The following is a 13,331-nucleotide window of genomic DNA, read 5'->3' on the forward strand; positions in this document are numbered from 1 at the left end:
GAAGAAGAAGAGAGATGTTATGCCATTGCTTGAAGGCATTCATTTACAAGGAATTTAAATGTGCTGAAAAAAGAGGTTCTTTGTGGTAAGAGAATGGGAAACACATCTGTAGAACATGAGGGGACAGGAGAAAAGACACATCAATAGGAGAGAAGGCTGGACATATCTAGGAAGTGAAAAATCAGAATAATGAGGCATCATATAGAAGGTTGGAATGGACAAAACGGCACTAATCATCTACTATGTGACAGGCAGGATTCTCCCCAGAATCATTTCATTTAATCCTCACAATGTCTAACATAGTGCCTGGCATGTAGTAGGTGTTCAAAAATATGCTGAATATTAATATTAAATTAATAAATGAGCAAGCACTTCTAAGAGAGCAATCTATTATCAATCACATCAGATAAGAACCTGAGGCCCAGAAAGGTTAAGAAACTTGTCCAATGTATCACAGACAGTAAGAAGCCTAAGAAGTTTGAATTCAAAGCCTCGTGGTAGAAGGAGGAGGGTGATCAATAAAGATCCTCCTTCCGGGAATCTAGAAAAGGGTGTGGTGCTTGGGCATCTCCCAGGGGCTGAGAGTGGAGGGGAAAATGAAAGGCCAAGTGAACTGGGCTAGGCGGAGGGCTATTATTGGTCACTGGGAAAGAACTCTTCTTCTGGAAGGATGGGGCGCTGAGGGAAAGCACCAAGGCTGGTGGGTGGCACCTGAACCACCTTCTCCAGACTAGTGCAGCTGGTAAGTTAACTGGGGGGGGCGGGGGGGGGCACAGAATGTAAGCACAGCCTGTGAGGAAATTGCAAAGGGTCTTTGTTGGGCGCGCAGGGATCTGAGGTAGGGCCGGATGGGGGGAAAAGTGGCTGAGGTGGTAAAGTGAAAGGCCCGGGCAGGCACCGGAGAGAGAACAGAAGAAAGAGCAGAAAGAAATCAGCCACGGGAGGGTGCCTGGGATGGGGCCGCGGAGAGGGTGTGGTCTGGATGGGAGGGGAGGCTGAGCGTGAGGCCTGCGATGTGGAGATGGAGTCCCGGGCAGCCTTCGGAAGAGGGTAAGGGTGACCAAGCCCCGATGCAGGAGCCGTGTCTCGCATCTCACCTGTAGGAGCTGCTCACTGCACTCGCCACCTCCTCGCGGATTTGCCTATTGAGGGCGTCAGCTGCTGCACGCCCCTTGCCACCCTCGGGGCCTGCGACCTGGGCCTGGGCTGCGGGCATAGGCGCCTGCTCGTGCCCCAGCCCCTCCGCGCCACGCACCATCCAGGCGGGCCCGGCCTTCTTGCGTAAATCGCGCTCGTCCGCCCCCGACGACTTTCCTGCAGCGAGCGCACCCGCTCTGCCAGGGGCCGCCGCCTGCTCTGGGGCCTCAGCGGCGGCCTGCACTGGCCAGCGCTCCTGGCTCTGAGGCCGGCGCCTGGGCGCCCCAAGAATGGGTACTGAAGCCTGGGAGGACGTGGTGATCTGCACGGGTTTGGGGATCCACGGGTGGTCCCCGCGGCGTGGCAGCGGCCAGGCGCGGAAGTCCTTCTGGTACTGGGTCTCGCGCTCGAAGGGCGCGTCGGAAGGCTGATACTCGCTGCGCGGCCGGCAGCTCGGCTCGGGCCGCTGCACCTTCCAGGCGCGGTAGTCCTGACGCATCACCGAGTCCACAGGGCCGGCGCCGGAGGTGGAGCCGGAGCCCGGGCCGGGGCCCAGTACGCTCCGGCCCGAGGCGGCTACTGTCTCGCGTTCGCCACTAGGCCCAGGCGCCGGCCCTGTTGCCCGGGCAACTGCATCCAACTCGCCCTGGGCCGGCTGAGTCTCTATGGCGACCGCCCGCGCCAACAGGGGCGCGTGCGCCGGCTGAGCCTGCTGCTGTGGCTGTGGCGGAGGCTGCGGCGGGGCTCCCGGGTGCTCGGTGGCCTCCGAGTACTTGGTGAAAACCAGCGGCACGGCGATGTCCGCCTTGTCCAGCTGGTTCCAGAAGCGGGCGATGCAGCAAGCCCGCGTGATGCACGGCCACGCCATGATGCTAGCTGCAGAGCTGGCCTCCCCTTCTTTTTGTGGTTCTAACGCAAGTCTCTAATCTTCCTTCAGTTCTTTGGCCCTTGGCCACACAATCTGATTCCCACCGTTTTTTCCTCAGTGGCCTGAGGACCTCGCCCTCCTCCCTCAGAAAGCAGCCGGACGGTCCGGCCGGCAAAGCTGTCGCTGAGATAAAGTCCCTCGATTACCGGCTGCAAAGTCTTGGGAACGCAGTCTGCTGCAGGTACCGGAGGTGAGAGACACGGAGCCCGCAAGTCCCCAGGCGAAGGCGTCTGGGACGCGCCCCTCCCTCCGGCTGCGGCGGCAAGCAGACCCCGGCCAAGCCAGGCGATGCGAGGCGAAGTGGCCGCGGTCTTAAGCCATGGCGCAGAGGAAGGGCAAGGGCATGTGGCCGCAGGGTCCGCGGAGGAGCCTCTGTCCTCCTTCCCGCTGGCGTCCCGTCGCAGCAGGCCACCTAGCAAGGCTCGGAGGCGATCACCTCCAGCGGAGACCAAGCATTGCTGCCTCTGCCGCTGTTCCCAATGATGCTGCAGCGGCTGCCGTGGCCGGCTCTGCTGCAGGAAAGCGGCCCCACCCTTTTCTTCCGCTCAGCAGGGAAAAAAATCCCGGAAAGATGGTGAGAGAAAGCGCGCTGCAGAAAAAAAAAAAAATCACCTGCTGTCGTCAGCGCGCGCTGCTGGGAGCTCGCCCTCTCTCGTTCCCTTCCTCCCTCCACTCTGGCACCTCCTCCCTCATCCGCTCCTAGGCAACAGCAGAATCCGGGCCGAGGTGGGTTCAAGTCTTAGGCTCCTGACTACTTGCTGTATTAATGCTGGTCGCTTCCCTTCCGGGGACATCTGGTTCTTCTTTTGTAAAATACGGCCAATCATGAGGGGCGAGGGAGGTGATTTAAAAATCATGGCGGAAACCCCTAGTGAAATGTCTGTCCAAGGATAGATACTTTTTTAAAAAGGGAGTTATTTTTATTGGCCTAAGTCACCAGGCTGGATATGAACACAGTTTGGCTGGCTCCTGATCCAAGCACTTAACAGTCTTAGGCACAAGCCTTGCTCATATATGTGGGGATGGGGATCCCCAGGCTGGTGGTACCTGGCTATTCCTTTTTGGGGAGAAGGGGTATCTTAGAGCCTCCCAAGAACCACCCAGTCCATGTTCATTCAGCCCAGGGGTAATGCTGGGGTAGAGGCAGTGAAAAGGAGATTCTTGGAAGAGGCCTAAGTGGTGAGGCTGGGGTGGATGGGAAACAAAGGGGCAGTGTCCTAAGAAAGGGTAGGGCCTGACATGTAGGAGCTTTCTGGCATGCCAGTGACCCCTGGCCTTTGGTCTTCCTCTGCCTGGGAGGTAGAGTAGATTTGGGAGTCAGACAGATTTGGCCCTGACACTAACTGTCTGTGTCATTTGGGCAAGTTGGGTCATCCCTGGGCCTCAAGTCACCTCAATTATGATGTGGAGGAAATAATAGTTACCTCAAAATGGTTTTATGAAGATAGTTAAGGACACAGAGCAGAAGCTGTGAGTCAAATCAAATTCATGGGGATTCAAATCCTAGCTTTTGCATTTCTTAGCTGTATGGCCACGGGCCTATCACTGCAACTTCCTGACCTTTAGTTTCATCTACGAATGGAGGGTACCAATTATGAACTTGCAAGGTTGTTCTAAGAATGAAAATGAGATAATACACTAAAAGCACTTACCCCAACATCTGGCATATAGCAATGGCTCGGTAAATGGTCACTATTAGTATTCAAAGAACCCACCCAGGAAACCAATAGGTGGAGCTTCCCAAGCTGGCCAGCCACTTGAACACCTTCCCCAGAAAGACCTCTTGTTCTTCCAAGTACCTTTAGGTCTCTCCTTGATGTCCCTCCATCCATGTCTCCTACATTATCCTCTACTCCTTACCCCTAGATACATTTGCTGGCCTTCAGCTGTTTCTCTCTAATACAGGTAGAGTTTTCAGCATCAATTAAGCCAGGGGCATTTGGTGTTTCTTGGGGTGGGGTGGGGAGTCAGTTATGTGGTTAGATTGGGAACTGATTGTAAAACACAGCTTTTTTTTTTTTTTTAATACCTTGGAATTAAATAGGATGAGAAGATAAGTCTGATTAGTCAATTATCTTCTGGACTTCCTCCTACTTGGGTCTTTGCCTCTTTGTGATTTGATTTGAGTTCCACAAATAAAATGATGCTTGGACCTGTTTTTCAAGTCATTAGGAAATATATTTCTATACACAACATAATTTGAGTTGACCCTTCCTACCCCACAACTGAACTCTCCTGATACCTACTCTGTGCTTTGGACACTATGGAACATAGATGGAGTCTAGTTCTTCGGTGGGTGGGTGGGGGGATTCAATTAGAGAGATGTGTTATGGGAGGACTAGGAGACAGGCACATAAGTGAATAATTAGAAAACAGTATGGTCGGCATAAAAAAGATTCATTCACAAGATGCTGAATGAATGACTAATGAGACATCAGTAGGAGCTTTTCTATCAGAAATGTAAGAGTATTTCAGGCAGAGTAGATTTTTGAGTTAGACTTGGTTTGGCTCTGACACTATCTGTGTCACTTCTTCTTTTCTGAAAAATGGATATGAGCTAGAGGTGGATCACTCCGTGCCACCATGAGGTAACAAGCTTGAGAGAAAGTGCAAACTAAGGACTGTGGAGGGACGGACAGACAAAGAATCTGGCGCATTAATGACATTGTGGAGCTGCCACATTTTTGTTTATTTTTAATTTAAAATTTTCTTTTGTTTATTTCTGTAATTGTTTTTACAAGAGAAAATAAATCCATTTCTGGTTCGGTCACATTCATAATGCTTGTAGCAGGATGCAAATCCTAATTAATATTGGTAAGGATCTGAAAGGCAAATATCAGATGATCTCACATATGCAGAATCCTATGAACAAAATAAACTGATGAACGAAATAGAAACAAAGGCATGGAGACATGGAACAGAATGACAGCTGTCAGAGAGGGGGACTGATTGAAAGAAGGTAAAGGGATCAGCCAAAAAATATATGCATCATCCATAGATACAGACAACAGTGTGGTGATGGTCTGAGGGAAGGGGGCAGGAGGGCTGGATGGAGGAGAGCAAAGTGGGGGGAAACAAGGACATCTATAATAGTATAAACAATAAATACAAGGTTAATAAATAAGCACTTTTTCTATTTAAAAATATTGATAAAGATCTATTTTTTTCATATAATAGCCAATTCTTTGAGCATGGTTATTTATTTATTTTTATCTTAAAGATTTTAATATTTTCACAACTTTGGCAGATGAGAATATTGGAAATAATAGTTTGCGAAATGTTGATTTTTTTTCTTTTTAGTACCTTAACTGGCCCTTGGGTGTTCATGCATGTAAGAGGAAAAAAGAATATAACACAGCAGGCTATTATGGCTATTATAGGCCATTGGAAATATATCATGCTATATAAAGATGTTGACAAGCTGAAGAATATTTTTTACAGAAAAATTATGGGTAGAGGACATTGAGATGAAATGTATCTACCATGGTTTGTTGGAAATGGAACTGAGTCATGCTAGCAGTAGAGGCTGACTTGTCTCAGGCATTTTGCATTCTACAGCTCAGCAAGACCAGTGACAGTGGCTGAATTATTGTGAAATCCTCTGACTTGTCTCCATGCTTCTGCCTTGCCCAATGTCAGTGTATTCTCCACCACATTCCTTGCGATATATTTGCAAAAAATGACTAGGCGCTGTGTCTGGAGTAGCATCTGATCAGGGACATTAGGAGCATTCTGGAGTTTGGGAAGTCCAAGAGAAAGATGCCTCCCTTGGCTTATGGGTGGCCACCATCTTGCTTTGTGCATACGCATGGTTATTTAAATAGTCTATGCTTTTTTCACTGATTGATAATGCCTCCTTTAGTATATAGCAAGTTTTCATATGTATGTGAATCTTTCTAAATTCTACATTCTTTTTTATTGGTCTGTTTACTTACCCCTGAGCCTACTGTATAAGCTAAAATTATTATAGGCCTTAATATTTGATAAGGTAAAATTCTTCTCCTTCTCTTCTTCTCCTTCTTCTTCTAAGTTGTCATTCATTTGTTCACAAATGTTTCTGAGTACCTACTAGGTGCCAGGCAGTGTTCTAGACTCTGGGATGTGGAATTAAACAAAAGGGACAAACATCTCTGCTTTCATGGTGCTTGTACTGCATTGGAAGTCTTGCCCTTAATCCTTCTATATTAATTTTAGGATTAGCTTGTCAAATTCTTTGAAAACTTTTTTGAAAACAAAATATTTTATAAAATGTTGTATTGAATTGCATTGAATTTATTGACTAGGAAGAATTTCCATTTTATGATTCTGAGAGTTTTTGCTCATAAAGATGGCAAAGCTCTCTGTTTATCCAGTTCTTTGTGTTCTTCTGAAATGGTTTTTGTTGTAGTTGCAAATGGCATTTTCTTTTCATTTTTAAATAATTACGAACTGATAAGTTGCAAAAATATTACAGGGATGCCCACTGTACCCACCACCTAACTTCTCCCAATGATAACATTGAATATAACTATAGCACATTATCAAAACAATAAAGCTGATATTAGTACCAGACAATTAGACTACAGACTTTACTTGGATTTCACCAGTTTTTATACACTCACTTTTTTATGTCTTTGTGTATAGTTCTATGACATTTTTTTAATCACAGGTACAAATTTATATAAACACCACCACAATCAAGATACAGGATGGTTCTGTTATCATAAAGGCTCTCTCTTGCCACCCCTTCATAGTCACCCCCTTCCCTGATTTCCTTGGTTTCCATAGCAACCTCTAATCTATTCTCCATCTCTAGACTTTTGACATTTGAGAATGTTATATAAATGGAATCATATATTGTGTAACCGTTTGAGGTTGTCTTTTTCACTCAGTATAATTTCCTTAAGATCCATTCAAGTTGTTATATATATCAATAGTTTGTTCATTTTTATTGCTGAGTATTATTTCACTAGATGGATATATCTCATTTTGTTTAACCACTCACCCATGGAAGGACACTGGGTAGTGTCCAGTTTGGGGGTATTACAAATAAAGCTGCTATGAACATTCATGTGCAAGTATTTCTGTGAACCTGTTTTCATTTTTCTGGGATAAGTGCTCAAGAGTGTGATTATAGGTTGTATACTAAGTGTGTGTGTTTAATTTTTTAAGAAACTGCCATCTACCCTGGCTCAGTTGGTTGGTGCATCATCCTGTGTACCAAAAAGCTTGTGGGTTTGATCCCCGGTCCGGGCACATACCTAACATGTGAGTTTGGGGCACATATGGGAGGAAACCAACTCACATTTCTCTCTCACATGGATGTTTCTCTCTTTTTCCCTTCCTCTCTCTGTAAAATCAATAAATATATCTTTGGGTGAGGATTAAAAAATAAACTGTCATCTGTTTTCTGGAGTGGCTCTCTCATGAGCAGTGGATGAGAGATACAATTCTCTACATCCTTGCCAGTATTTGGTACAATTATTCTTTCTTATTTTAGCCATTTTGATAGGCACGTGGTGGTATCTCATCATAGTTTTAATTTGCATTTCCCTAATGTCTAGGAATGTAGAACATTTTTTCATGTGCTTCTTTGAAATGATATATTTTTAAATTACATCTTTTATTGTAATTATAAACAACAGGATTGCTGAATTTTTGCACTTATTGATCTCTATTCAGCAACTATATTAAACTCTCTAATTAGATTTAATAGTTTGTAGATGATCTTGAATTTGTTCAAAAAAATCACAGTTTTGCCCCTTCATTTTTTATACTTCTCATTTATTTCTCTTACCCAATTGCTTCTAATGTACCTCTAGAATTATTGTTTCCAACTTTAATAGAAGTGTTTCCAGCATCTCACCATTAAGCATGATATTGTTTTTGACATAAAATATTTTGAAACTGTCCATCTATTCAACTTTTATTAGTAATTTTTTAAAATTAAGAATATATGATGAATTTATCAAATGCCTTCTCTGTCTCTTAGAGATGATCATGTCTTTTCCACTGTGAGCTTCTCTAATACAAGTGACTAATAAACCATTCTTGCCTTTTTGGTATACAGTATTCCCTCACTTATCACGGGTACTACATTCCAGACGCCCCCGCGAAGTAGGAGCCTTACATTTATTCTACACTCTTAAACCTACGTAACTTTAACAACATACGTATACAGTACTGCAGAATCCCATGATACAGTGACAAATCAGTGATAAATAATTAAACATAATATTTTTTAAAATCCCGCGATACAGTGAAGCTGCGATAAGTGAACTGCAATATAGCGAGGGACTACTGTAATGCAAATGTGGTTTTGCTGTGTTTTTTTTTTTTTTTTAATGTGTTTTAGAATTCTATTTACTAAAATGTTAAGGATTTTTTGTATTAATACTTATAAATGAGCTTGGTCTGTTTTCTTTCTTTTTTTTTTTTTTTAATGTGTTTTATTGATTATAATATTACATTTGTGCCAATTTCCCTTCCCTCTGCTCCCCTCCACCCGGTGGCCCCCCTCCCTCCAGTTGTCCTCCCCTTTTAGATCATGTCCATTAGTTGTGCATACAGTTCTTCTCAACCTCTCTCTGTCTATTCCATTCCCTCCTACTATGATCCTTAATGCCTATATCATCTCCCTCCCTCTCCCCATTACCCCTCCCTGTTGACCTCCCCCCAATATGTTCCCCGTATCTATAGTTCTTTTTCCACTCTCGTTGCCTGTTTAGTTTGCCTTTGTTTCAATTCCCTAGCTTCTGTTGTTTCTTGTGATGCAGTTTTCATTTTAGATTTCATTGTCTTGATCCTCCTTTTTCTAAACCAGTCCCTTTAACATCTCATATAACAGTGGTTTGGATCTAATGAACTCTTTCAGTTTTATTTTGTCCTGGAAACACTTTCTCTGTCCTTCTATTCTGAATGACAATTTCGCTGGATAGAGTATTCGTGGTTGTAGGTTTTGGATTTTCATTACTTTGAATATTTCTTGCCAGTCCCTTCTTGCCTGCAGGGTCTCCCTTGAGAAGTCAGCTGATAGTCTAATTGGGACCCCTTTGTACATAATTCTTTTCTTCTCTCTTGCTGCTTTTAAGATTCTCTCTTTATCTTTAATTTTTGACATTTTGATTATAATGTGTCTTGGAGTGGTTCTCCCTGGGTCCAGTCTCTTGGGAACTCTCCTTGCTTCCTGGACCTGCAAGTCTATTCCCTTCCCCAAGTCTGGGAAGTTCTCCTTTATTATATTTTCACTCAATTTTTCAAGTTCTAGTTCATCTTCCTCGCTCTCTGGCAAACCAATGATTCTTATGTTGGGCCTTTTATAGCTGTCCCAGAGGTTTCTGATCCTCTCATCGTTGCTTCCCATTTCCTCTCGCTGCATTGGTTGACTGCTTGTTCCTTCTCCATATTCCGGTTTGTTGAAATGAACTCTGGATTTTATTTCCTCACCATCTGTCTCGTATGTGGCTTTGTTCCTTTCGTTATGAGTGTTTTTCGCTTCTTTCTCATCTTTTTCCAAATCTTTTGTGAATTCTGTAAGCCACCTGATAACAATGGCCCAGAACTGAGCATCTGACAGGTTTCTTATCTGTTCATCTGTCAGGTTCTCCATCTGTTGCCTGGTGAGCTGTGCCACCGGGATGTCTATAGTTGTCTGCCTCATTTTGACAGATGCGTTTTGTTTTCTTGGGCCGGCTGTAGGGGGCAGTGCCTGTGTACGCGTCACAATCCAGCGACCGGCGCCTGTCCGTGACCTATTTCGCAGCCCTGTGGCGCTTTCTTTGGGGGCGGGGGTCCAAGATGGATTCACACAGTTATTCCGCTAGGAGACCGGGATCCGTCCTCCCGCCCCCCTGGGCCTCACTGTTCAAGGCGATGTGGTGGCTGCTTTCCCCAGCGTTGGGGTCGCGAGCTGCCTGGGGTTCGACTGCAGCCGGGGTTGTTCTCCCCGCCGCTGTCCCAGGGGCGACCGCAAACAGCTCCGCCCCCTTTCTCTCTCCTACCTGCCCACAGAGCGCCGCTGGTTTATAACTTCATATGTTGGGCTTCCGTGTAGTTTTATTTTCTGGAATTTCTAGTTATCCTTTGTTTTGAAGTAGTTGTATTCCTCTCTAGTTGTAGAGGGAGACCTAGCGCGTCCGTCTAAGCCTCCATCTTGGCCGGAAGTCCGGTCTGTTTTCTTTTTGCTGCACCTTTTTGTCAGGATGACCAACAGTGTCATGATGACTTTACAAAAAGGAACTGGATGCTTTACTTTCTGTGCACTATAATAGTGTAAGTGGAATTGGAGTGATTCCTTTCCCAAAGATTTAAGATAACTCACTCAGAAATCATCAGCACCTGGGCTCTTGAGGGTAGCTCCTTGCCCACCTGCCAGAAGGGTAATGGTATTTTCATGTTTCTGACTCTTCCATTGCTTCCCACTGCTCTTAGAATAAAATCTAACTCCTCACCATGACCTTCAAGACCCTACATGACCTGGCTGTAGGTTTTTAACAACCTGCTCTCATACAGTATCCCACCGTTCACAACACTCCAGCTGCATTGGCCCTTCTTTTTTCCTGAAACGTACCAAGCTCTTTCCAGCCCCAGAACCTTTGTACTTGCTGTTTCCTCTGCCTGAATGTTCTTTCAGCTCTTATATTGAATGGTCTATTCTTATCTTTCAGGTATTTCTTAATATCACATCTTCAAACAAGCCCTCTCTCACCATCTCATCTAGTGTGAGCTCCCTTTGTTCTCTTTCATCATTCTATTTATTTCCCTAATAAGTGTATTGTGCTCTGTAATTATCTTGTTAACTTGTGACTTGCTTATTTTTTAATACACCAACTTCTACCCTACCATTGACTGAGAATTCCTTTGAGTTCTCTAGGGCCTTGCCTGTTCTATCTACTCTGTTTCCATTCCCTAGAACTGGGTTTGGCACATAGCAGAAAGTCAAAAAAAAAAAAAAAAAAAAAAAAACCAAGCAAGCAAGCAAGCAAGCAAGCAAAAAATATTGTTGAGTGAATGAATTAATCAGAGGATCAGTGAAGGGAACACTGGGAAAACCGTAGTAGTGCTGTATCATTGTCAGAAAAAGAGATAAGGTAAATGGTAATGGGAAAAAATACAATAATAAAAAATAAATAAAAGCAAAAAAAGAGATAAGGAATCAGCTAGGGTGGAGTTCATGTTTGTACAGATTTAGTTTTAGATAACTACTAAGTGAAAAGTTCTAATAGGCATTTGGAGATATAAGAATGGAGTGAATTGAAGTTTATAAATATAGATCTGAGAGTTATCTTAATCATCTATTGGTGTACTTAATTACCTATCCACTCATCCATTGATCCATCTGTCTCTTCATTCATCTGTCTGTGCATCCATATTCATTCATGGATTCAGACCACAAACTTTGAGTAAATCATAAGCCAAACCTTGGGCCCTGGAGATAGTTTGACCAATAGACAGTCTTTGTCCTTAAGGAGTTTAAGTCTGGAGGGAATTGCAGAGTAGTGGACATAAAGTTAGAACAGAATGTAGTAAGCACGGCTAGGGGGTAGGCAAACGTGCATTATGCAAAGCATAGTTGAAAGCACATGAGTGAAAAGGGAGAATTTAATCTTGAGGGCATGCCAGAAATTAGGGATCATTGAAGAGAGGATCTGATAAGAAGTGACAACCAAAGGAGGAGGTGGGTCATGAAGATAAAAGGAGAAACAGGAAAGAAATTACATCACAGTAGAACAAACTTGGGCTTTAGAGTTAGAGCAACCACATTTTCAATTCCAGCCCTATTTTTACCTGCTGGGTAACTTTGGAGAAAAAACAGTTACTGATGACAGTGATGCTGATGACAATGGTAATGATGATGGTGATGATAGTGGTAATGTGGTGGGGGTGATGTAATGATGGTGGTGGGGGTGATGCTGCTGCTGCTGCTGCTGCTGCTGATGATGATGATGATGATGATGATGACGATGATGTTTGGGTGGTGGTCACGATAGTGGTGATGATGGTGGTAGTGATACTGCTGCTTCTGATGGTTAAATGGTGGTGATGATGATGGTAGTCTATGGTGGTAGTGATGAAGGTGGTGGTGATGGTAACTGAAAGACAATTTAGGGACCTTACTGCTTGTTTTTTGAACAACATTTGACTCAGATTTTTGGAGGCATTGCCCACGGATATGAGAATGCCACATGAAGTTATGGTGGAGGGCAGAAGAGTGGGTCAAGTTGTGCTGCCTTTTCTTGCAAGATGACTGCAATTTTGATGAAAACTGGGCACTGGCCATGCACTTTCTGAAGGGAAAATGCATTAGCCACAATCCATCATACTGGTTTGCTGACTGAAAATCTTTTATGATGAGCATTGAAATTAAGTGATTACATTTTTTTTTTCTGTTTTAAAAGATATGCCTTCCTGCTGGGCTTAAATAGTAGAATCAAGTGAAATGGTCAGGGGAAATAGTTGTTAGTTAGAATCAATTTTCTCTTGATGAATATGAAGGACTGTGGCTTCCAATTTGGCCAAGAGGATACGCATTTTGCCTTTTGCACCTCTGCATAGTGGCAGAGCATTGGATACTGAGGGTGGGGAAAAGGGAGCAGAGCCTGTTGAGAAAAGAGAAATATTTCTCTCAAGCAAGACTTAGTGATAATGTCTCCTGCTTAAAGCACCCAGCACTGTGATAGGTACATATCAGCTATGAGGCTAATAGATCTCTCATTCCCTTTCTCACATAGGATCGTCATCCTGGTGACCTGGTGGCAAGGACTACCTAAAAGGGGAAGGAAACCAGGGCATGTTGGACCAAACTCAGTGAGATTCTGGGTTCAGAAATGGCTAGAGGAAAGTATCCTTTACTAAGTGCCTATAGGATGCCAAACATTGTGCTAGTGGTTTCATATTTGATCCTGACAATAGTCCATGAGTTGGTATTATTCACCTTATTTTGCAGATGAGGAAGTCAGGACTCAGAGAGGGCAAATGACTTGCCCCAAATCATGGAACTAATTCAAGGTTGAGCCAGCATATGAGTCCAGGCCTTTTAGAACCCTAAGTCTCTACACTCTCCATTGTACAGCCCTGTGAGGTTGGATGCTGGGGATATGCGATACTGAAAATGAGACTGAGATGTGGGAGAGCCAACAGCTCTGCTCTCTCTTCACTTACTCAGCTCAGGGCCTTAAGTTCTTTAAGGAGTCACACTTCAAGAGAACTGCATCTGGCCCTGGCCAGGTGGCTCAGTTGGTTGGAGCATCATCCCGTACACTAAAACGTTGTGTTTGATTCCCAGTCA

General features: G+C 44.2%; 1 protein-coding gene across 2 annotated transcripts in view; it reads right to left on the reverse strand.

Annotated features, from left to right (window-relative positions):
- Positions 1-2,687, reverse strand: part of MAP6 (microtubule associated protein 6) — an 80,419-nt gene extending 77,732 nt beyond the window's left edge. Inside the window, exon 1 of one of the 2 annotated variants that reach the window (XM_090265545.1) lies at positions 1,098-2,687. In XM_090265545.1, coding sequence (XP_090121671.1) covers positions 1,098-2,005 — 908 coding nt within the window. In that variant the 5' untranslated portion in view covers positions 2,006-2,687. The remainder of the gene's footprint in view (positions 1-1,097) is intronic. The other variant, XM_090265554.1, reaches the window with a different exon arrangement.
- Between the last annotated feature and the right edge of the window lie 10,644 nt (positions 2,688-13,331).

Source organism: Furipterus horrens, unplaced genomic scaffold, assembly GCF_987537825.1.
Source record: "Furipterus horrens unplaced genomic scaffold, mFurHor1.1.pri manual_scaffold_2, whole genome shotgun sequence".
Taxonomy (NCBI): Eukaryota; Metazoa; Chordata; class Mammalia; order Chiroptera; family Furipteridae; genus Furipterus; species Furipterus horrens.